The 23,768-nt window shown below is 33.9% G+C and overlaps 4 protein-coding genes across 5 annotated transcripts; 2 read left to right on the forward strand and 2 right to left on the reverse strand.

The window, feature by feature from the left end:
- The first annotated feature begins 502 nt into the window (after positions 1-502).
- LOC18048033 (probable E3 ubiquitin-protein ligase BAH1-like 1) lies at positions 503-3,070 on the forward strand. The gene is made up of 6 exons (XM_006443726.1): positions 503-698; positions 1,038-1,291; positions 1,409-1,669; positions 2,035-2,172; positions 2,580-2,638; positions 2,965-3,070. Exons 1-6 carry the CDS (start codon positions 503-505, stop codon positions 3,068-3,070), a joined length of 1,014 nt encoding a protein of 337 aa, XP_006443789.1.
- A 3,719-nt stretch (positions 3,071-6,789) lies between these two features.
- LOC18048035 (glutathione gamma-glutamylcysteinyltransferase 3) lies at positions 6,790-9,330 on the forward strand. The gene is made up of 9 exons (XM_006443728.2): positions 6,790-6,932; positions 7,011-7,167; positions 7,304-7,542; positions 7,637-7,800; positions 7,914-7,965; positions 8,047-8,274; positions 8,367-8,867; positions 8,993-9,056; positions 9,190-9,330. Exons 1-9 carry the CDS (start codon positions 6,858-6,860, stop codon positions 9,243-9,245), a joined length of 1,536 nt encoding a protein of 511 aa, XP_006443791.2. The 5' UTR covers positions 6,790-6,857; the 3' UTR covers positions 9,246-9,330.
- A 320-nt stretch (positions 9,331-9,650) lies between these two features.
- Positions 9,651-13,694, reverse strand: LOC18048036 (glutathione gamma-glutamylcysteinyltransferase 3). Its single transcript, XM_006443729.2, has 8 exons — positions 13,419-13,694; positions 13,157-13,313; positions 12,836-13,074; positions 12,495-12,658; positions 12,259-12,310; positions 11,617-11,844; positions 10,902-11,414; positions 9,651-9,995 (listed from the first exon to the last, which is right to left on the reverse strand). Exons 1-8 carry the CDS (start codon positions 13,491-13,493, stop codon positions 9,939-9,941), a joined length of 1,485 nt encoding a protein of 494 aa, XP_006443792.1. The 5' UTR covers positions 13,494-13,694; the 3' UTR covers positions 9,651-9,938.
- Positions 13,695-15,599: 1,905 nt separating this feature from the next.
- Positions 15,600-21,603, reverse strand: LOC18048037 (glutathione gamma-glutamylcysteinyltransferase 1). Of its 2 annotated transcripts, none has more exons than XM_024188485.1 (9): positions 21,403-21,603; positions 20,752-20,908; positions 19,941-20,179; positions 19,024-19,187; positions 17,986-18,037; positions 16,874-17,101; positions 16,248-16,757; positions 15,889-15,942; positions 15,600-15,705 (listed from the first exon to the last, which is right to left on the reverse strand). In XM_024188485.1, the coding sequence occupies exons 1-9, from the start codon at positions 21,475-21,477 to the stop codon at positions 15,616-15,618; spliced, it is 1,569 nt and encodes a 522-aa protein (XP_024044253.1). In that variant the 5' UTR covers positions 21,478-21,603; the 3' UTR covers positions 15,600-15,615. The 2 variants fall into 2 exon arrangements, with proteins under 2 accessions (XP_024044253.1, XP_024044252.1); XM_024188484.1 differs by having other exon boundaries at positions 15,600-15,722.
- Between the last annotated feature and the right edge of the window lie 2,165 nt (positions 21,604-23,768).

Here is a 23,768-nt window from a genome sequence, read left to right on the forward strand (position 1 = left end):
TTAATATTTCCTCTCCACTCTCCTTCTTTCCTTTCCCCTCATCTTTTTTATGCTCTTCTTCTCTCCTTTTATTTCTTCAAATGAAACCATCAAATACCACCTAAATTTTGAAATACATCATATATTGACAATACCACCACCTTCAAATTAAAATATTTTCAAACTTCTCAAATTCTATGTTTCTCTCATGGTCTACGCGTCATTACTTTATTTATTTATTTTTTTCTCCAACTGATGTGGCCAGCAAGCTATTGATGGAAGTTGACTTTCCTTTGAAGCCAGCGGCACTGAAGCCATGAATCTTTGTCATTAATAGCCGCCTTCATGATAAAAAAACTGAAGAAATCATTTTCATACGTAAGTTGACAACTTTTTTTAAAAAATTATTTATTCATTCATTGATTAAAGCTTAAAGCTAAGATCAAGTGGTAGCATTAATTCTCTAAGATCGATCGAGCTCGTCGATCTGTCTTCTTACTTCTTTCAGTCGCCTATCCGCGCCATGAAGTTCTGCAAGAAATATGAAGAGTACATGCAACAAAAAGAGCAGAAACTACCTGAGGTTGCTTGCAAGAAGCTAAAGAACATATTGAAGAAGTGCGGGCTAGCTTTTCAATCTCAGAGAGACCCTGAATCTAATTCCAGTGCTGATGGAGTTGTTGAAATTAAAATTACCAGCTGCCACAATCATTGTCCTGGTATGTGTATCTCACAAACATTAATTAACAATCCGATTATGCAATATAATTTGCTGAATCAATAGTATGTGGTTTGATCTTAATTTATTAGAAATTCACAATCTAATTCATAGTCTATTATCTGTTGAAATTTACTTGATTATTGCTTTGATTTCTTAATGCTCAACACAAAAGCTCATTCATAATTATATATGATCGCTTATTAATTTTACATCTGTCTTTTTTAATTTTTAATTTCACATACTAGTTAATTTCTTGAGTATCCATTTCCTTGGATTTTTTTTTAAAATCTTTCTCTTACATGTTTAAATTAATTCATATAAAATTATCAATGTATAGTGTGCGATGGAGCCTTCTTCCCTTCGCTTGTGAATGACATGTCGGCTGTTGTAAGCTACTTCAATGAGCGTGCAAAGAAATTGATTGAGCTTCATCAGGCCGCTGGTTTAAAGAAGTACTTTCTCTGGATTAAAGGAAAAATGCAAGGGGAAGGCACCCATGTTTCCAGCTTAATTGAAGAAGGCAAAGAAGTAGTTGTCTATGCACTAATCAACGCCATTATGATTCAGAAATTACTCAAGAAATATGATAAAGTTAGTGTTAATTGTTGGTTTATTAATTATATTACAGTTTATTTATTTGTTATAAATCATCTATTTCTTATTCAATATTGTAATAGATCATTTAATTTTGTGGGATATATATTGTAGATTCATCATTGCTGTAAGCAAGGGCCGGCCTTCAAATCTCAAGCTCAAAGTATGCAAATTGAAATCCTGCAGTCACCATGGCTGCGCGAGCTTGTGGCTCTGCACATCAATTTGGGGGAAACCAATGTCAGTTCAAGCACCGCAGAGGCCATTTCATCCGAAGGCTACAGGCTAACATTTAACGACGACAAAGTATCACTCTCTTGTCAGCTCTTTGATTCCATCAGGCTTGATATTGAGTTGACTTGTCCTGTATGCCTGGTAAGTAATTAATTAATTAATCCCTTTCTTAAATCCTAGTAAATAGATAACAACAGGGATTTGTTAAAGTAATTGCTGAGCAGTAAAAAAAGGTAGGTGCTATATATATCTCAAGCAATCCCATCGTATGTTAAGCTTTTGACTACTGTTAATTGTAATATATATCGGTAGTGTATTGCAATTTAAAACACAAAAAAAAAAAGGGGGTAGGGTAGTACCATTGATTGTACAAAGCACTAAACACGTCCTTTTATGTACAGATGCTCTGAAGGAAAAAGAACCGAAAAATTTTAATTTAACGTACTTGTGAGTTATGGCCTTTAATATACACATATAAGGTGTGCAAAATTTTATTATGGTAACAGGAGACGGTGTTCGATCCGGTTTCTCTGACATGTGGTCATATATTGTGCAAAATGTGTGCTTGCTCTGCTGCTTCAGTCTCCATTGTTGATGGACTCAAGTTAGCAGATCCTACAGAAAAATGCCCTCTATGTCGAAAGGTAATTTCTCTTTAATTAATATTGCTAGTTTTCTTGAACTAGCTTCTTTGTTCGCTTTATTGAGTTTGAGCTAAATACACTATCAGAGACCATTTTTCATGGAAAAATGAAAAAGATCTCTGCGGCATTAATTTAGTCATTAACAATTCAAATTAGTATGAAAAGCAAGTGATTAAACTCAATTTGAGGGTATGAGTTTCAGCCCCCACCAGGGGGTTATTTTATTCCCTATCTTAAAAATTTGGAGTGGGGTAGATATCCCCAAATATGAGTAGGGGTAGATTCTTGAACTATACTCGGTAGCCGATCTTTGAACTGTACTATAGATTGTAATATATTTGTAGACCATATTAATTTTTTTTTTATTTTTAAATCTCTTTCCCTAAATTGTATTAATTTGATTCCAGGCAGGAGTATACCAAGGAGCTATACACTTGACAGAGCTCGGTATTCTGTTAAGTCGAAGGTTTGTTTATATATGCATATCAACTATTTTTAATTGGAGATAAGTACCTACGAAATCGACATGCAAAATTTATATATAGGAAGAATATCTCCAGCATATGATTTTAATTTGCGAGAGAGGTATGTAGGTAAGTGCTTTTTTGCGACAACTCTCCCAATACATAATGATTAGAAAGCATAGAGAAGTGTTTATTATAGACTCTTCTTAAACTTAAAAGAAATTTTAGCCAAGGTTTGTAATCTTTTCTTTAATAGGGGTTGCCTTCAGGCTTCAGTGTTTATGCTGTTCCTCCAAATTTATCTAATTAATGGTTGTTATATAAACAGCTGCCGGGAGTATTGGGAGAAGCGGCTTCAGATCGAAAGAGTGGAGAGGGTTAAGCAGGCAAAGGAGTATTGGGAGAATCAATGTCGGGCTTTCATGGGAATTTAAATAGCCAAATTACGTACTTAAAATAGTATTTGATTATGCTATTAGATTGCATGAAATTAATAATTCAAAATTTTAAGTTAAAAATTAAAAATAACCTTGGCCATAAATTAATTTATGTCAAGCCATGAAATCCTTCAGGTTCCCTGTCTCCGTAAGGAAGACTATCATTTTTTCCCCCTAAAAGAAAATAATATCTTATCACTTTTTGCCCCATAGATTTCATATTTTTCGGTTGTCCTTAGACAGCAAATAATATGCCCATTTCACGTCATCAAAAGAAGGATTCCACTTTTTGCTAATAACATTTTGATGTCAAAGTACAGGAAAACTTTCCTATGCTCATATGATGTTAGACCAGTTTAATTTTATTATGATGAGAAGGTTATAATTTAGAGTTTTAGTTGCAAACATTTTTGTTTTCACTTAGTTATCCTTAATACGAGTAATATAAAAGTAAATATATTAATAATTAATTAATGGAGCTTGTCTATTTCAAATGAAGTGGATGAGGAGAATGAAAGAGTCATTTCAGAATTAAGTGATCAGATTCGACAACTTCACTACACTAATTGAATGGATATCAATATCTTCCTCAATCATCCAAATGAGTAACAAGTCATGTATGCTTTAACTAAAGAAGAAATCATTGCTCGATTAGACATGAAGAGAAATGAGATGATCCTGAAGATAATAGCTCGGAAATACAAGTTCGAGAAGTTAGAAATATTTTAACTTCAATAAGAAGGTGTACACTCTAACGATTTATTATCTAACTACAAGTTCAAAGATTTTGTAACAACTCTAAAAAATAAATTATTATCTTAGACAACTTTAAAAATATACTTTATTTCATGTTAGAATTTAATAATACTTTTTACAATATATAAAGAATTATTATTACGTAGAGGCAAGTTACTTAAAATGGGATTTAAAAAACTAATAACTTATTATAATATGAAGTTTAAACTTATTTATAACTGGCCTAAGTTAGCCGAAATTTTTTATAACTATATGAAAATTATTCTAATATAGAGTAAGGACTATAAAAAGAATTTACTGTATGTTGGTGCTTAGGGTTTTTGACTTTTGAATTACCTTCCTCCTTGCACATGCATTATGTTGGTGTGTGCTTCAAATTTTTATTAATCAATGCAAATGTTAATGGGTTATTTTTACATACCTCCCCTGAGGTTTCACGTAATAACAATTTAATAGAAAGTATCTCCGTATTTTTACATCCCTCCCCTGCCGTTAGTATTTCTGTCAGTTGACCGTTAATGGACGATAGGATGACGAAAATACCCTTTCAAGGCTGACAGCTACGATTTCCCGTCAAATTTTGGCAGTGTAATGATGCGAGCGAGCGTGGGCTAGCATGCATTTTTTTTTTTTGAAAAGGGAAAATAACATTTTCATAACTTCAACAAAAATAGTACATCAATTATAGGAGCTAGAACACCAACAGCGGAATCACATGGGCCGCGGGAGGGTTACAGAAAAATGTTTCATTGTCTTGTAACTTTCTTTTTAATTAATTAATTAAAATAAATAATTTTTTTGAAATATTCCTTGATTGGGTGGCAAATTGTTGTTTGCCGATTGGGAAAGAGTTAAGAACAAAGTTGTATTTCAAAATTATAAAACCTTAATAAAACCTGAAAATAAATAAAGTTTACTTTTAATCAAAAGAATATGATGCAGAAAGTTAGAAAATGACTTCCATTCAAAGAAAGGAAGCCATTCGTTTTGTTACTATTATTTGTTTAAGGGAAAAAGAAAAGAAAAGGAGCCACAAGAAACTGGTGAGCATTGAACGAAGCAAAATTAACTGACCACTTACTACTTCATATTTAAACTTGGAAGTGGGGGAACTGTAAACAACTCAACAAATACTCAGCATCACCAAACATTGGAGCTGTCAAAGAAGTTCTCTCCGAAACCCGTAAACCAAAACCGAAGCCAAACCCATACCCAGTTTTTGCTGCTCATATGAAACAAGAGTTGCAGCAACAACAAGAACGAGAACAAGAGAAAGAGGCCAAGATTAGTGATAGCCCCCGCAAAGTTGAAGCCTTTGCCAAGAATGCTCAAGATAAGCAGAACTTGAGCAGCAGCAATGAGGAGGAAATCATGTCTCAAGTGTCCAAGATTTGCAGCGTCAGCGTCAGCGAGAGCCTCTCAACGATGACTAATGTCACTGACATGAGAGACATTGAAGATGGCGAGTAAGAAGTGAGGCAACGACCGAGAGTGATTACTAGATCTCCGGCAAAGCCGCCGCCGAGAAACGGCTTCAGAAGAGACCGGGTCGTCAACCAATCCCCCACCAGGAGATCCGACCAATCACCCGCCAGACGAATTGGCAGCGGGTCCCCAGTTTAGATCCATGACTCGGGTCGGGTCAAATTCCCTGGGAGAAGAGACCGGGGCGAATGCTCGAGAGGAGTGACTGGATGAGAAAGGATGTGGCTCTTAGGGCTCACTTTGTTTTGTGAAATTAGGAATTAGGGGAGCGAAATCGTGGGCTGCAACGGCGAGACATGGTGCGGCATGAAGGAATCACCGGGAGGGGTGACCGCATGAGAGAGGATGTGGTTGTTAGGGATTTACTGCAATAGTTTTCCCCCAAAAAAAATAATAAGAAAAAATTTTTGAGTTTTTTTTTTAATTTTAAATGAGATTTTACGATTTTAGCCTTGTATATTGATGCTGTACATAACTTTGTGAAACTGTAGGGGAGGGATGTAAAAATATAGAGATACTTTCTATTAAACTGTTATTACGTGAAACCTCAGGGGAGGTATGTAAAAATAACCCAAATGTTAAGCTCAAAGCTTTGCACATTGTGCAAATTCAATTTTGTTTCCTCGAAATCGATGGATTAGTTGTAGGGCCGTGTGCTTTAAAGAAACGAATAACTCCTCCCAAAAAAGGCCAAAGTCAAATTTTTGTGCCCGTTGCATGTATCTTATAAATTACGTAAGGTAACATAAACCCTTAATTAAGTTCTTAGATCGATTGCTCCTAATCAATCAATGTTCTTGCTGGATATCTTTATTTTAAAATATTTGATAATACGTAACGAACTATATTTAAGAGATTAATTATGTGGGCTTGCAGAGAGAAAATATTTATAACTTTGAGTAATGAAAGATACAATCACAAGTTTTTTATATAAATTGATGTATAATAATATAACTAGTGGTGGTGGTAATATTACGTTTCGAATTTTTGAAATATGAATATTTCAAAAATCAGGAAAAAAAAAATTTACCCTATAGAGTCTTTAAGCTTGGAGTTCTAGTTTAACTAAAAATATTCTAGCGAATCATACTGCCCCCCTGTAAGGTTAAAAGGAAATTCCACAACTTACCTACGCGCATGGCCACTTTTGTGATCTTTCCTCTTTTATCCGTCACCTTTAGGCTTTGATTGAGACTGAATGCCGATTCCCTCTCCTTAAAGAAAGGAGAATAAATTGTCTTGTTCGTTCAATGGACGAATTCAAGTTCGGTTCTTTGCAAATATATATATCTATATATATATATATATATATAAAGAGAAAATAATAGTCATGGCATTGAGGGTGGGCGTGGCATAAATGAGAGTATGCTCTTGATTGTACTCATGATAATGATATAGACAGCACTCACTTAAACACGAGCTCTTAATAAATACATGAGAAAAGATTAATAATAACAGTAAAGCCTTCAAGAACTTGAATAAAGTATACCAAACGCCTAAACTAAACTACAAAGCTTCTTCATGGCTAGAAAAGATTAAAAAAATGGCAATGGCAGGACTTTATAGAAGAGCTCTTCCCTCTCCTCCGGCAATTGAGTTCGCTTCTCCTGAAGGCAAGGTAATTAGTAAGTTAAAACACCAACCTCGTCCTCATTTTCTTTGTTCAATAATTTCTTATTGTTCAATGAATTTGCAGCAACTCTTTACAGAAGCACTCGGAGAAGGGACCATGGAAGGATTTTTCAAGTTGATATCATACTATCAAACTCAGTCAGAGCCTGCGTATTGTGGACTTGCTACTCTTGCTGTGATCTTGAATGCCCTCGCTATTGATCCTGGAAGAACATGGAAAGGTAATAATAATTAATATATTAGCCTCCATTTTATACATATATTGTGAAATTGGTTACTTTCGAGCCAATTAAATTAAAGAAAATGATTGGATCTTAATTTTTTTTTTAATTTTTTTTAACACTTCACGACTTGCAGGCCCTTGGAGATGGTTTGATGATACAATGTTAGATTGCTGTGAGCCTTTAAGTAAGATCAAAGCTGAGGGAATTACATTTGGCAAAGTTGCTTGTTTGGCTTATTGTAATGGAGCCAAAGTCGAAGCTTTTAGGACCAACGAAAGTTCCATTGATGATTTTCGCAGACATGTCATTTCCTGTGCTTCTTCGGAGGATTGTCATGTCATTTCTTCATATCATAGAGGAGTTTTCAAACAGGTATAACGCTAATTAGCTTGTTTGCTTGTTTGTGAACTTTTCTAATTACCACTGAAATGATGATAAAGAATTTCGTTTTCTTATTGGATTGCAGACTGGAAGTGGTCACTTTTCACCAATTGGAGGCTACCATGCAAGAAAGGATTTGGTTCTTATATTGGATGTTGCTCGGTTCAAATATCCTCCCCATTGGGTTCCTCTTGCACTTCTTTGGGAGGCTATGGACACTATCGATAAAGCAACTGGACATCCTAGAGGGTCTTTCCTCTGATAATAGAATTAGGCTAATCTTATTTCATGTAATTCGATATCAAAGGAACTACGTTCAACTATAATTTCGTTATTAACTAAGCTTTTAACTCTTATTTCAGGTTCATGATTATATCGAGGTTTCACAAAGCACCATCTGTTCTTTATACAGTGGTATAACTCCTACTGGCAGTTCTCACTTTTAAGCGAAAAATTATAATGGTCTCTGCATTTGTCTTCGTGGGTTCTTTGCAGAGCTGTAGACATGAGGGTTGGAGCAAGGTTGCCAAGTACTTAACAGAAGATGTTCCACACCGACTGAAAATGAACGACGTAAAAGATGTTGAGAATTTACTCTCGCTTGTATTTAAATCAGCGCCTGTTGATTTAAAAGAGTTTATCAAGTGGGTTGCAGAGGTTAGGAGACAAGATGTTGCCGGTGTTAGCTCGAGTGAAGAAGAGAAAGCAAGGCTTATCATCAAGGTTTCTATTGTTTTCATAGAATCTGTTTGACCAAAAAAAAAAAAAAAAACCATTGCAATTGTTTTCTTTATGCTTTGAGTTTGGTATTTCAGGAAGAGGTATTGAAACAGATTAAAGAGACTGAAATATTCGAGCATATCAACAGATGGCTGGGTTCTGAAATTTCAGTATGCCAAGGTTACAAACAAACATTACCTGAAATAGCAGCGAATGTTTGTTGCCAAGGAGCACAACTGTTGGCTGGACAACTCAGCTCGTTAGATGAGACCTGCTGCAAGGAAACAAACGTAGTACTTGTACAGGCCGGTGGTGTATCGCCTATGACATTGGTTTCAGGAAAAATAACAACTAATGGCGTTGAACAAGGAATTGACATGCTTGTTCCTTCATCTCAAACGGAGCCAAGAAATATTCTGTGTGACTTCGATCGAAGTAACTGCAAAGGAATGCATCCTTCTACAGCCGATGTCTTGACAGTAATTCTATTGGCCCTGCCGCAACATACATGGTCTGGGATTAAAGAAGAGAAGCTACTTACGCAACTGAATCGTTGTGTATCAATTGAAAATATCCCTTCTTTGCTTCAACAGGAGGTATATTTGTTTTCTACTTAGTTCTTAATCCATTACTGTCTATATATCATAATCAACTTTGGCCGATGCCAATAAACCTGACAGGAAATTGATCTTGGTCTGAATTTGATTGCGTGATTGTACAGGTCCTGCATTTAAGACGGCAGCTTCATTTCCTTATGATCGATCTCCACGAACCGTCAGCCTCTGGTTAGTTTCTTCTTGGCGGTGTCTTAAGCCAAGTTTTGGCTTTCACAATGTAGGTATAGTATTATTATTATTAGCACTAAGACGAACTGAATGAAAAATAATTACAATCTGATAGAAAATGTATGAAAATTAGTTGGCTGGTCTACTGGGCATCAGGAGTGTGATTTACTCGAAGGAGCAGGAGAATAATTTTGAATACTATTCTCAAATATAACGGCACTCTCATTGTTCGTTGGCTACTTGTGGCTACATTACGTCCAACAGATGGCAGCAGTCCCTTGTAACAATGAAGTGGATTTTCTCACATTTCAATTGCAGAAATTACTTTCTGATGTATGTTTGATTATGCAGTTAGAAAGTCTTGTGACTATAGGTTAGTTTTAAAAATATTTAGTCCAAGTTGTTCTGTTTCCATTTGATATTTTCTCCATCTATCATGTATCACCGCGCAGCAGTGTGCTCAGATAAAATGATTTAAGTTCGACTCCGATAACAGCAGAATAAGCTAATGAGTTATGGATTAAGAAAAATGAATAAGAATTGGAACTTGAGACAAAACAAGCAGGCGAGCTCTAACAAGAAGCGTTACAATCAGAAAAAGTCCATACGGTAATTACTTATTCCATTGAAATTCAGATGTCTAAGATAAGAATCAAGAAACAAACAATATTAATTATTTTGTTTTGTCAAAGGTTGAGTATTCTTTCAAAAAATAAAAAGTTGAGTATTACAGTTATACTGGAGCTCTTCACTTAATTATATCCATCTCCATAGTCAAAATACTTTACCATTTGTTTTTATTAAAATCTCATGGTTTCTATCACCCCCATGAATGCCAAAGATTGGAATGTTACCTTCATCAAGAAGAAATTAAGGAGAAGGTCAAGGAGCACTGAGATCGGTCATTAGGAAATGGAGCTGCCGGCGCAAATGCTGGACCTGTAATAGCCATGAAAAGTACACTCAGGAATCTTCAAGTATAGTATATTTGACTGAATTAGTAACAATGCTGATATTCTAATAAATTATTAAGTTGTCAGCCTAGGCAATCAGAAAACTCAAATGCAGAACAAGTCTGATGAAACTACGAATCAAAAAACCACGCGCATCAGATAGGGAATGTGGGATTTAAAGCATTGACCAACCAGGTTGCTTTATTCAACTTCTTAATCTGATGTAAACTAATTCAGTAACTCCACCGAACCCAAATTAACTCTGTTGACCAAAATTTCAAAATCAAAACAGGTTAATACCAATAAACCTGACTGAGTCGATTATTGACTAGCACTAGTATTGGCTAGCACCAAACTAGTGCTAAGAATGAAAAACTACTTCCCCAAGTACAAAACTTAGTTAGGAAATCTCTCCTTCTGTTGAACACTGAAGATGAGAGAGCTTTTATGCAATTTGCTAAACAGTAGCACATTTGGCAGAGAATATAATCTTCCGAATTTCAGCATAAACTCATGAAGACTGACGTATTGAAGAAAATTCATAATAATCTTACAATTATCACATCTTCCATATAACTTTTCTGTCTCAAAATGTCAGCTTTATTGCTTTTAATTTTCAATGGTTTTGTCTATTGAAGTCTCATTTGACAGTGTCTCCTAGTGATTGACCAGTAAGGCGATCCATTTTACAAGTTAGCAATGGGTTAGAATTGAAACGGATAGGTTGGAAAACAAACCTTTACGAAATTATAACTTCAGTATAATATTCAACTAAAAGAACGACTATAAACGAAAAAACAAAGAAAATCTTTTCCATAGAATATAAAAGAACACTGGAAAAGGAGACGGAGATCGGATAACTGACAAAGAACTAAGGAGAAAAATGTATTACTTCCTGTTGAAGCAGAGAGGGGAGTTTGTCAACTGATGCAAGGTGATTGAATTGCATGCGAAGCTCCTCTTCTTTAATGCCAGACCATGTATGTTGTGGCAAGGCCAACAAAAGTACTGTCAGAACGTCTGCCGTAGAAGGATGCATCCCTTTGCAATTACTTTGATCAAAATCACACAAATTACTCAGCTCAGTTATAGAGGAAGGAACCAGTGTTTCAATCCCTTTTTCGATGCCATCTGTAGTTACAGTCCCTGAAACCACTGTCATAGCCTTTTCATCATCGACTTTTAGAAGTGTCACACTGGTTTGCCTACAGCATGTTCCTTCTGATGAACTGAGTTTTCCCATGAAGAGTTCTGCTCCTTGGCAACAAATATCCGCAGCTAGTTCGGGTAATGTTTCTTTCAAGCCCCAAGAGGTGACACCTTTACAAAGTGAAATTTTAGAAGCTGACCACTTGGCCACATACTTGAAAAGTTCAGTTTCTCGTGTTTGTTTCAATACCTCTTCCTGAAATGCCAAACATTGAAACGTCAAGATCAGAATTCTACATCAGTTGTTTGTCTATCAAATAAATAATAAATGGAAGACAATCACTGAAATGACATGAAAATTCACCATTTTCAAGCGGAAAAAAAATAAAAGCAGGTTCATAGGAAAGGGAGAAGGCAAAAGAGAGGGGAGCAGGAATAAGAAAAAAGCTAGAGAAAACCTTCATAACCAGCCTTCCTTTCTCCTCTTCACTTAAGATCATACTCCCATCCTCTTGTCTCCGAACCTCTGCAACCCACTTAATGAACTCTTTTAAGTCAGCAGGTGCTGATTTAAATATAACAGATAGTAAATTCTCAACACTCTTCACATCATCAGATTTTAACCGAAGGGGAACATCTTCAGTTAAGTACTTTGCAACCTTGTTCCAGCCCTCATGTCTACAGCTCTGCAGACAGACAATAATGATGAGGGAGCAAATTAGAATATCTTCCCATCACAAGCAAGAAAAAGGTACATTCAAGAAAATAGTGGTATCCGTAAATGCCACCATGAAAAGCAAACAAATTTTTTCATCGTGTAGCTGATTGATCAACAGTTTTATTTTACCGTCCATTATATTGATTTCAACATCTTACTTACCTTTTCATCTCAAGAAATGCCTTTAAGAAAGGTGCATATGCATATACATGAGAATAATTTAACAATGATTCATATCCTCAGGTTCTCTACACTGGCCAAATATGATTAGCTCTATTTGAACCACGCTTACATGCTACAGTGGCCCATATGGAGGGAAAAGAAAACATGATAAAGAAATTTCCATTGTCAAGTTAGAGAAAACTTCTAATAAGAACAGTACCACAGTATAGAGAATGGATGGTGCTTTGGGAATCCTTGAGACAGTCATGAATCTGAAAACAGAATAAAAGCATAATCAAGAATATGTGCAAGTCAAATATGCATAATACTGTGGTGTCTTTTGAGAAATCAAAAGCTGGAAACCTTATTACAATAGAATAAGACTATTCGATAGATAACTCACTGAACAAATGATACCCTGATACAATAAGGAAAACTCACAGTAGAATAGATTACCCCCTACGATGTCCTGTTGCATTATCAATAGTATCCATGGCCTCCCAAAGTAGTGTAAGAGGAACCCAATGGGGTGGATATTTGAAACGAGCAACATCCAAAATAAGAACCATGTCCTTTCCAGCATGATAGCCTCCGATCGGTGAAAAATGACCAGTTCCAGTCTGCAATCAGACAAGACAGTGAATATTTCAAATGACTCTTAGTATATTTAAGTAGAAGAAACTTTTGTATCTTCAGTATTGAGATCAAGAAATATCACAAATAATCAGATTGCGAATTATAACATAAAGATCAACTACGCAAGGCCAATAGGAATAAGCTATAAATTTGAATTACACCTGCTTAAAAACTCCTCTATGGTATGAGGTGATGACATGGGAATCCTCTGAAGAAGCAGAGGAAATTACGTGTCTGCGAAACTCATCAATGGAGCTTTCATTTGTCCTAAAAGCTTCGACATTAGCTCCATTACAAAAAGCCAAACATGAAACTTTACCGAATGTAATTCCCTCGTCCTTAATCTTGCTTAAAGGCTCACAGCAATCTAACATTGTATCATCAAACCATCTCCAAGGCCCTGGAAATTAATTCGAATATATCTAAATGTTTCTTTTAAGTAACCAAAGTGGAGATATGCTTAAGAGTTTTAAAACAATTACCTTTCCAGGTTCTTCCAGGATCAATAGCGAGGGCATTCAGGACGACAGCGAGGCTGGCAAGACCGCAGTATGCTGGCTCAGATTGAGTCTGGTAGTATGATATCAATTTAAAAAATCCTTCCATGGTCCCTCCTTCAAGTGCTTCTATGAACAATTTCTGCAACAAAAAAAAAAAAAAAGGATTGGAAGTTTTTAGTTGAATTAAATGCATGCAACAGAGAGAGAGAGAGAGAGAGAGCAAGTAATTGATTATAGTAATTACCTTGCCTTGAGGAGAAGCGAACTCAATTGCAGGAGGAGAGGGAAGAACTCTTCTGTAAACCCCTGCCACTGCCATTTTTCTTTTTTGATTTTTAATTTTACTTTACTTTTCTAGCTAAGGGTTGCAAAACCATTCAGTTAAATGTTGATCAATAGCTTCATGGATGGAGCCAAAGGAGAATCCATGTTAGAAATGATGAGTGAGCCCGCGCCTTAATCGCGTCAGGCAAGAAAAATGAAGTAATGCAATCACGAAATCAGTCAACGTCCAAATACTTTTTTTTTTCCATCCTTTGAAAGTAAGAAAAATAAAAAAATGACTGTTGGGTTATATAGCAGTGATCGGGACATTCCCTCTATCTTATCATCGTACGAGTAAATTCTGTTAATATAATTAATGATTAATAAATTAAAAAAATATAATTAAATTTTAATTTTATATAAATTTTAATTATATATATATATAATTAAAAAAGAATTCAAAGTAAAACTAAAAGATACAAATTGCATACATGTCTAGGAGCCATATCAAAGGTGTTATATAACTTGTCCAATTAATAAATTCTATTAGGGGTCATACCGTGCTTGCTCATTTCCAAAGCAATTAATGATAAGAACTTTCATCATTAATTTATAAGGCCAGTGTAGAAAAAATGAAAAATCCCTCCAAGATCAAAGCACAAGGATAAATTTAGAATTACACTTTTTAATTTTTGGTTAATAAATAAACGTCTATATGAAAATAGAAAATCGTTTTGGAATAACCTTTTTTTTTCTTTTTTTTAATGAGTGTAGATATAAAATTTTAAAATCGCCATATCGAAAAGAAAAACTGGGGAATGAGAAGAGAGCTCATTTATCTCCTAAATATGAATATAAGACAAAAAAGAGGTGGTGCAATAATAATTTCTCATTAAATAAAAATCAGCTAGCACCTTTGTTTGAGATTTATTTTTATTAAATTTAGAGATATTTTTATAATTATAATTTTCTTATTTTCAAAAAATTTGTAAAATATAATAGTCTTTTAATTTATTTAAGGATAAAATTATCATTTTATTTAAATTAGTTAATGAAGTTAGTTAAAAAGTGACTAGTTGATACAAATTTAAAAAAAAAATTATTTAATGAAGTTAGTTAAAAAGTGACTAGTTGATACAAATTAAAAAAAAAAAAGATAGTGCAGAGAATATGTTAAAAATTTTTGGTAGTTGTATGAACATAAAGCAAAAAAAAAGTGGTGCAGTGATAATTTTTTTTTATTTAATTTAGATTTTACAAAATTTTAATAATTATTTTTATTAAAAAATTATAATTTTACAAAATTTTATTAAAATAACTGAATTTATTTATTAAAAAATAAATCCAAAATTTTAATAATTTAGGAGATTTTTATTAAATCCCAAAATTTTGTAATTATTTTTATAATTATAATTTTTATTTAAATTTTTATTAAAAATACAAATTCTAATTTTGGGATTTATTTTTTATTAAACTTAGGGGTATTTTTATAATTATAATTTTCTTATTTTTTAAAGTTTTTGTAAAATAAAATAATCTTTTACTTTATTTAGAGATAAAATTATCATTTCATTTAAATTATTTAACGGTGTTGGTGAAAAAGTGGTTAGTTGGTACAAATTTTAAAAAAAAATAGTACAAAGAACATGTTAGAATTTTTTAATAGTTGGATGAACATAAGACAAAGAGATGGTGCAGTGATAATTTTTCTTTAATAATAATAACCGTGAAATTATTAAATTATATAATTTAATAATATAATATAATTATAGTATTAAACTATATAGTTTGATAAGTTTCTCAAACTTAATAAAATTTATGATCGTAAACTAGATCTATGATATATATTTACGTGGAATTTACTCGAATACTAATAAATACAGGTGAAAGCAAAGATTGATCACATCATGTTTATATTCTACACCTGCTTTTGTTAGGAGATGTAACCCGCACGAGATAAACCCAACCCAGACCCGGCATGCGAACTCTCGGGTCTTTATCTGTTGCGGGAAAGTGTTTTTAGGTCAGGTTCCGAACCTTCGGGTTCACTATCACTAATAACCAGCTTGGACCCAGGTTTTGTCATCCCCAGTATTCCGCTCTGAACAACACAGTTAATCCTCAGAACACAACTGTAGCCTCTGCATTATGGGATTTTGATCCCTGAAGGGTGCCTCTTACCTCTTCATGGTTAGGTTTTGATCTCTGGAAAGTAGCTTTCCGTCATTGACCAAGTCATTTGAACCCTGGGGAGACACCATTTGCTTCTGCAGGAAGGAACAACCTAAAGAAGGGAAATAAATGGCCTTTGTGCAGTTGCATATCTAAGATTTTCACACATTCAGAGCACAAGATAAATTGCCTTCTTTGATGGCAAAGCAACAGTTACTACATTAAAATTTAGATATAAGAGGGAGCTAAATGCTTGGTGCAGCAAGATCCTCATCTACCTTATTCTCTTGGCATCTCCTAAGGATGTGGAGTTGACGTCGCAGGTGCAAAACCTGCCAAAATTCATATTTCACAATGAGAAATCTTGCATGTTGATATTAAAGAATTAGAGGTCACATAGCCAACAGTAATGAACTTATTGCACTCATCTGACTCACAACAAAGATGAAAGTTCCCTTCTGATACCACAATCTTTATACTCTTAAGACTTAACATACTTCACAATGCAGATTGACAAGTTCCTTCCATTCATCTTTCATACAATTACAATACCACTAACAGAATATCCAGAGTCAACATTTGAAATGCAAAAGAATAGAGAATTTTTTTTTTTTTTTCAAAAGGATAATATATTTACCTCTTCTTGAAGCAGTGTAGGAAGATTTTCTGTTGTAACAAGGCCAAGAATTTGTCGTGAAAGTTTCTCATCCCTGATGCCAGACCATGTTTCTTTAGGCAAGGCCAATATGAGAACTGTCAAAATATCATTTCCTGCCGGGTAAATCCCAATGCAATTACTTGGGCCACAGCCACAGCCACAGCCTCCAATTTGGGATGAAGGAACCAGTACATCAACCTCTTGCTCTATGCTACCATTCACCACTGTCCCAGACACCAATGTAACTGGCTTATCGCTGTTTGCTTTTAAGCATTTCACACAGGTTTCCCGGCAATAAAACCTCTCCGAGGAATCAAACTTTCCAGCCAAAATTCTGGCCCCTTGGCAACACACTTTTTCAGCAATATCAGGCAGTTCATTTTTGTGAACTAAAACAGACATGCTTCTGCAGCAAGAATTTACTGAAGATAAAAATGTCACAACATGTTTAAAAAGCAAAGTTTCCTGCACTTGTCTTAACACCTCTTCCTGCATGACAAAAAATATGGGCTTTATCTTTGGAGGAAGTGTGTTAAAAAGCAGAAATAGTGTTTCACTCATCCAGAGAAAAGTGAAAAAAGAGTGAAGGTGAAGCTCCAAAACACCTTGAGAGCAAGCCTTCCTTTCTCCTCTTGGCTTAGACTATGATCACCATCCTCTCGTCTCCGAACTTCTGCAACCCACTTGACAAACTCTCCAAAATTTGATGGGAGTGAAGTGAAAAGAACAGTGAGGACTTCCCCAAAATCCTTAAAATCTTTTGACTTCACAATTTTAGGAACTTCATCCAGTAAATACTTTGCAATACCAACCCAATTCTCATGCTTGCAGCTCTGCAATAAGTCAAGTAAATCCTTAATCAGTATAACAGTGATCAGAAACTTAAGAAATAGATTCAATAAAATTTTAGCAAACAAGGTGAACATGAGACTGAAATCAAATCCAGCCATGACGCATCCACTTCACAAACAGAGAGTACTGAGAAAGTAAGTTTACTAAACTCTAGCATAATTAATAATCCAAGTTCCTTTTTATATTTTGCATTACTAATAAAATATGTCAGCCTAAAGATCATATGATCTGTACTTTAGAAGTAAGTTTACTAAACTCTAGCATAATTAATAACTCAAGCTCCTTATTATATTTTGCATTACCAATAAAATTTGTCAGCTTAAAGATCATATGATCTGCACTTTAGAGTAATCACTTCTACTAAGTGAAAATATCAAGAACTACATCTGTGATGATCGACAAGGAAATGAAGGTTCATCCAAGCTAGGACTTCTCAGGATGATCAGCAAGGAAATGAACGTTCATCCATACGGTATGGTCTAGTTTAGTCATGAGAAAAAGAAGCTGATATATTTTACTGATGAAAATATTTAAAGCCTCTAAAAGATGTAGAAACAGCTAAACAAACATTTACCTCATATATCTTTGATGGTTCTAAACTATAAATCTAAGAAACTCACATCCTCTAACAAGCAGTAGCTCTCACATTTCAAACAAAATAGAGCCAGTATCAAGACCACGGAAACGAAACACGAGAAAAAATAATAAAATTTGAGATTGGAAACATGACATAGAAGGAGAAAATTGAAAACTGAACAGGATGAACAAACTAAACAAAAAATTAAGAATGATGTATCCATTGTAAAAGCAGAAATGTATGTCTGATGTCTGTGTGCACACAATTTAAATTTTTAAGTGATCATACCAATGTATAGAGCAGTCCAGGCTCTCTGTGAGGCCTGGACACTAGCACGAACCTGAGAAACATCAAACTTCAAAAGTCAATGGAGAATTAAAAATTAAAATGCAGCCGTAGATTAAATAAAGCAGATTTAACCACAAAAAAGATAAACTTCTATACAATTTCCAAAACCATAAATAGACTATGCTATAGGAGAAAGTACTAGAATAAAGAGTCTAAAATGCAGTCCATTGCATCCAAAAATACATGAATCTTGGTCAATTTAAATTTGTTTATGTAAGTCCCTAGATCATCAAACTTGACAGCAGACTAACCAGTTAAAAGACACTGTTTCTGGAGGTCTTTACAGGGTAACCATTGCTTTATCATTCCTAATAACTAGTTTGGATGCATTCAACACTACTGTTTTTTTGGTTTATAATAACTTTAAGAAATTTGACCCAAAGAGCAGTACACAAATATAAGTCATGTTCACTGAATCTACACGGTAGAATTCCATCAGCAGTTAGTAGATCATTGCCATCAAAATTTTCGCAAAACAATGATAGTTCTTGCTACCTAACTTGATATCGATACTTCTTGCCACCTAACTTGATATCCAGGCCACCAAAGGTAGGCCCCTTACTGATTAAATGAAAAACAAATTATGGCAGATCCTAGATATTTCCAATTGCTCATCATTTACCTGGTACAGGTTTCCAAGGAAACAAATTTCTATTTCTGTGTGCATTGAATGAAAAGGAACTGTGCTATTCATCATCTTGGTAAGCATGCTGTAGAACAGAGACATATGTCTATTGATATTAAAAGTAATGTTGTAAGAAATTTACTTCATGTAAAAATACTGCATGTTAGAAACTAATTAGCAATCTGACCATCGATTTAAATATCATTATCATTAACTAAACAATAGCAAGCCAAGTTCAGAGAAGTTTCTTCAGGAGAAGAAACATCCAAAAACTGCTTCCAGCATGTCCAATATCACTGCCAGCAGGGATAATGTGATATGATAATGAGTAAAAGAAGCATACAAACACGTACCCCCTACGTTGTCCAGTTGCGTCATCAACTCTATCCATGGCTTCCCAAAGAAGCGTAAGTGGAACCCAGTGTGGAGGATACTTAAAACGTGCAACATCTAAAATTAGTGCCATGTCCCTTCCAGCATGATAACCACCAATGGGTGAAAAATGCCCTGTTCCAGTCTGCACAGAATATCCCCACAATACAAAACATAAATAAAAAAAATAAAGACAAAAAGTTTGTTGATGCCTATCAATTCTTTAACATGTCTGAAGAGGATCAACAACACAATTTAAACGGCAGCCTTCTAATGAAGTACACTGAAAAACACCTGTTTAAAAGTAATGGCAGCAATAAATAATTAGTCAGAATGAACAATCAAGACATGTGATGAAACTAATCTGGAGGATGCATACTTCATATTACATCCTTCTGTTTATATATAATAGGATACTTTTCAAACATAAGAATAGTAAAAACAGAAAAACTCCCTCTAAACCTTCCAACTGCATCAAATCTTTCGACAACAGACTTTGAGGTTGTGTAAACCTGTGAAGACCAACTACAGAGATATAACAATTCATAAACATCAAATATTTTAATGATGCAACATGGACTGCCATCAAATGTGATTAAGCAGTACCATGATTTTCCCAATCACAAGGTAGATACAAATACAATCAAGCAGAAACTCCCTTTAGAGTAAGGTATTCAAATTATTTTGGTTGTGTCAAAATGCCTACATAATGAAAAAGATGTCATAACAGTCTTTGGAGAATCAAATCTGTGGATTGTGACCAAGTACACACTCTTTACATATAAACAATGATGATAAAATATTCCATGTAAGGCTATAAGAACCAACCAATTAGTAAAAAAATGTATTGGTCCCAAAATATAGATCATGGAAAAACCAACTAATTTAAAGTTGCTACCTGTTTAAAAGCCCCTCTATGATATGATGAGATCACATGACAATCTTCAGAGGCAGAACACCGAATTATATACTTCCGGAAATCATCAATGGTACTTTGATTTGTTCGGAAAGCTTCTACCTTTGCACCAGCACAGTGAGCCAAACAAACAAGCTTACCAAATGAGATACCTTTCTCTTTAACCTTTTCCAAGGGTTCACAACAGTCGAGCATAGATTCATCAAACCACCTCCATGGTCCTACAAGGAGCATCAATGAATATTTGATATCCTTCTAACTACAACCTCAGAGAATAACCAAAATGATGTACAAACTACGAACGATCAGAAGTTTCCACACACACTAAAGACCTATACAGACTAAAAAAACCATAACGATAAAATATGAGCAAAAATGACTTCCTGAAAGTGTTTTCCGTGCCTTGTTACATCTATAGGCCCCAACAAAGCAGTCAGCTAAATAAGTGATATTATATATCCAACCCAAAAAAAAAATTTGATGAAAACAAGAATGGATATGACAAGCGATTAAGAAAAGTTAACCATGAAAATCATAGAGACACCATGAAATCAATGAAACTTTTTTGCTTCTTAAGCCTAGTATAACTTTTAAAGCACCAAATAACAAGCACAAACGTGCCCTTGCCTGCCTGCTGGCAACTCCAGGTACAAGGACTATGAAGGCTAGGGGCAAGCACAATGTAAAACATTAACAAGGCAGAGACCATAAAACTGAACATATAAGATAGATTAAGTTTGCAGTTCATAGAAAACCGCCCACATCACTGCATGCAAAAGAGTTTAAAGATTACCCTTCCATTTTCTTCCAGGGTCAATGGCAAGTGCATTCAAGACCATGGAAAGGCTAGCCAATCCACAATACGCAGGCTCTGATTGTGTCTGAAAATAAGAAATTAGCCTATAGAAACCTTCCATTGTTCCGCCTTGAATGGCCTCGAGGAAAAGTTGCTGCAATTCCAAGCCATAAATGTGGCAGATCTTAAAAATAGCTCAAATCACTCAACACTCACACAACAAATGAATTAATTCAAACAATGACTAGGTTTTTTTTTCCTAACAGAGATGGGGAACCATTAAGCAACTTTCTTTATTTACATTGTCTAAAATCAAGTCCTGGAGAAAATATCACCTAGCAGTCTCAATTATTTGCAAAAAATATAAAAGTTGAATGGCCTGATTTATATAGGTAAAAATCACTGTGGAAGTTGATAGTCATGAATCATCCCATTCCTCCATATATATATGGCGATACATTTCAATCAATTCACCAATTTTACTATCAATACAAAATGAAATAATATCTTCAAAAAGGAATAGAAATAGAATTTAAAAAATGTAATTTACATTAACCGAAGGCATATTATAAACTTAAACCCATAAATGTTCCTCAAAATGAATGGAGTATAAAACCGCCAAAACTAAATGGGAAAATAAGTGAATACCTTTCCTTCAGAAGAAGCGAAATCAATTGCAGGAGGAGAAGGAAGCATCCGTCGATACAAACCAGCCATCGCCATTTTCTTTTTAAGTTTCTGCGATTAAAGTGTTATCGTTTTCTCTGTGGATTAGCAAAGAAAAAAATATGTACGTTTCGCGGACTTTAAGACACGTCAATTTATTTCTGTCAGCTAGGGCTTTGAGAATTGAAAACTGCTAATGAAACGACATCACATCACTTACCTGGCACAGAATCGAGTATTAAAAGGTGTCAACCGCGCGTAAATTTTAAAAAAGAGTAATTAAATAATTATTCATTTATTCGCTTTGATGATGATATTCATAGGAAGCCACTTGCTGTAAAAGTGTCAACACGGGGAGAGCGGGTAAAACGGGTCGGTAGGTTGTATTTTATATTATTTTAAATTTAAATTAATTTAAATATGACTTATTTAATAATTTTATTAAAATATTAAAATTTTAATCCGACACAAAAAATAAATAGACATCTTAATAAATCATTTCTAAAAATTATATATTTACACTATTAGACATCTTGAATGCTTGAATACATTATGCTGCTACAAGCTCCTGCACAAAAGGTAGAGTTTAAAGGCTGATTAATTGGGATACAATCCAATAAGTTCCATTTTCCAAAGCCTTTTCTTAGTCACTTCTAGTGATTTTTTTTCCCCCAAAAGTTTAATGTAGAATCGCAGCAAATGATTAACGTCCTAATACTTTGTCGAATAATGTTTTCAAAATTTATGAGTGAGGATCCACTTTCACCCAGACTTTTTCTGAGTTATTTCCTTCGGGTTCAATGAATTTGCTTTGATACTGTTATTATTATTGAACAATATTTTTCACCTTATAATTCTATTTTCAAGTTGTTCTTAAAGCATTAATATTATATATATATTCTTATGGGATAGGTTCAAGAGATACGACTTTTAAACACATTTTTAAACATAAAATTTAAGTCTTTGGATTAAAGATTAATAAAGGTCAGGATTTGACCTTTATTAATAAATAAAATTTTTTCTCTTCTAATTAATGTTTTATGATCTCAATCTCTCTCCTATCTCGAGCGATTTGCTCTCTAATTTATCTCTTCCTATTGTCTTCTCTTTCTTATCTTCTGTGTTGATCGATCTCTGTGCTATAAGATGCCTTATAATACTAAGGTAAGCTACGACCACCAAGACGATTTTTAAATTGTCATGCATAGGGGTGAGCATAAACCCGCAACCTATGGGTTTACCCAAACACGAATTAAATAAAATAATTTGGGTTGGATAAATCATGAAAATGGGTTAGATTTGGGTTTTATGGAAGAAACTATTTCATAATGGTTTGAGTATGATTTACATATGGGTTATGAACAAATTCCCAAAACTGAAGGTGATATGCCAATGGAAAATAAATTAAATAAATAAATGAAAACAAATTAATTGAGTTGTTTTCAATTCCAAAATCTCATATGATTTGATCACAAACTGGCCACAAAGAGTATAGTTGTTGAAAGTCTTGAACCAGAGCCCAAACGAGTTGTTGTTCCAGCTTCTAAAAAGAAAGCTCAACAAAAGGCATAATTTTTCTTCTTTCATTTATATATTAGTTTTCTACATTCATTTGTAAGAGCTGTAAGGAAGAATCTCGTTTTAGGTTAGACTTTACCCATCTTTAGGTAAGAATTTTAAGCCAATTTTTCTTGAGGCTGGACTATAAACTCATTTTTATTTATTTTTATCTCGACATGTAGGTTAGACTATAAATTTGATTTGATTTAATTTAATTTAATTTTATAATATGATTTGATCGTATAATTTTAACCGAACATAGAAATTTATTATTAGAGATTACGTTCTCATTTATTGAGAAATAATGATTTTTGTGATTAAACTTTATTTTAATTTTCTCATATTCTTTAATTTAAGGATAAAATTATTGTAAAATCTATTATTTATAATTTTTTTCCACTATATTCTTTCATATTTTAATATTAATTTAATAATTAATAATAATTAATTATTATTATTATTTTGATTTATTTTGATTTGAACTTGTTATTTGAACATGTTATGTGTTATTTGAACATTGTTCGAGACATATTTTTGATTTTTTGTTTGTTAACTTTTTATGTTTGTGGTAGATTTATTAATTTAAGGTTTTAAATTTAAAAAAAGCCCAAAATAGGTCCAATAGGCCCATAATCGAAATAATCGAACCGAACCGAATCGAATTATTTCAATTAATCGAGTATTTGATTTTTTCGGTAATTTGATTAATCGCGATTATGATTTTAAAATAATCGTAATCGAATGATTATGAAAAATTTAGTAAAAAACCGAACCGCGCCCACCCCTAT

This window comes from Citrus clementina, unplaced genomic scaffold (assembly GCF_000493195.1).
Source record: "Citrus clementina cultivar Clemenules unplaced genomic scaffold, Citrus_clementina_v1.0 scaffold_3, whole genome shotgun sequence".
NCBI lineage: Eukaryota > Viridiplantae > Streptophyta > Magnoliopsida > Sapindales > Rutaceae > Citrus > Citrus x clementina.

What these genes read in the sequence shown, in the direction of transcription:
- LOC18048037 (XM_024188484.1), bottom strand. Translation starts at nt 21,477, where the DNA reads ATGGCGATGGCTGGTTTGTATCGACGGATGCTTCCTTCTCCTCCTGCA. An exon ending in CCCTGGAAGAAAATGGAAGG is followed by an intron (nt 20,180 to 20,751) that starts GTAATCTTTAAA and finishes TGCTCCTTGTAG; the next exon opens with GACCATGGAGGTGGTTTGAT. An exon ending in GCAACTGGACAACGTAGGGG is followed by an intron (nt 18,038 to 19,023) that starts GTACGTGTTTGT and finishes GATGTTTCTCAG; the next exon opens with GTTCGTGCTAGTGTCCAGGC.
- LOC18048033 (XM_006443726.1), top strand. Translation starts at nt 503, where the DNA reads ATGAAGTTCTGCAAGAAATATGAAGAGTACATGCAACAAAAAGAGCAG. An exon ending in TACTCAAGAAATATGATAAA is followed by an intron (nt 1,292 to 1,408) that starts GTTAGTGTTAAT and finishes TATATATTGTAG; the next exon opens with ATTCATCATTGCTGTAAGCA. An exon ending in AATGCCCTCTATGTCGAAAG is followed by an intron (nt 2,173 to 2,579) that starts GTAATTTCTCTT and finishes ATTTGATTCCAG; the next exon opens with GCAGGAGTATACCAAGGAGC.
- LOC18048035 (XM_006443728.2), top strand. Translation starts at nt 6,858, where the DNA reads ATGGCAATGGCAGGACTTTATAGAAGAGCTCTTCCCTCTCCTCCGGCA. An exon ending in CTTCTTTGCTTCAACAGGAG is followed by an intron (nt 8,868 to 8,992) that starts GTATATTTGTTT and finishes GTGATTGTACAG; the next exon opens with GTCCTGCATTTAAGACGGCA. An exon ending in CCACGAACCGTCAGCCTCTG is followed by an intron (nt 9,057 to 9,189) that starts GTTAGTTTCTTC and finishes TATGAAAATTAG; the next exon opens with TTGGCTGGTCTACTGGGCAT.
- LOC18048036 (XM_006443729.2), bottom strand. Translation starts at nt 13,493, where the DNA reads ATGGCAGTGGCAGGGGTTTACAGAAGAGTTCTTCCCTCTCCTCCTGCA. An exon ending in TCCTGGAAGAACCTGGAAAG is followed by an intron (nt 13,075 to 13,156) that starts GTAATTGTTTTA and finishes ATTAATTTCCAG; the next exon opens with GGCCTTGGAGATGGTTTGAT. An exon ending in ATAGAGGAGTTTTTAAGCAG is followed by an intron (nt 12,659 to 12,835) that starts GTGTAATTCAAA and finishes GTCTGATTGCAG; the next exon opens with ACTGGAACTGGTCATTTTTC.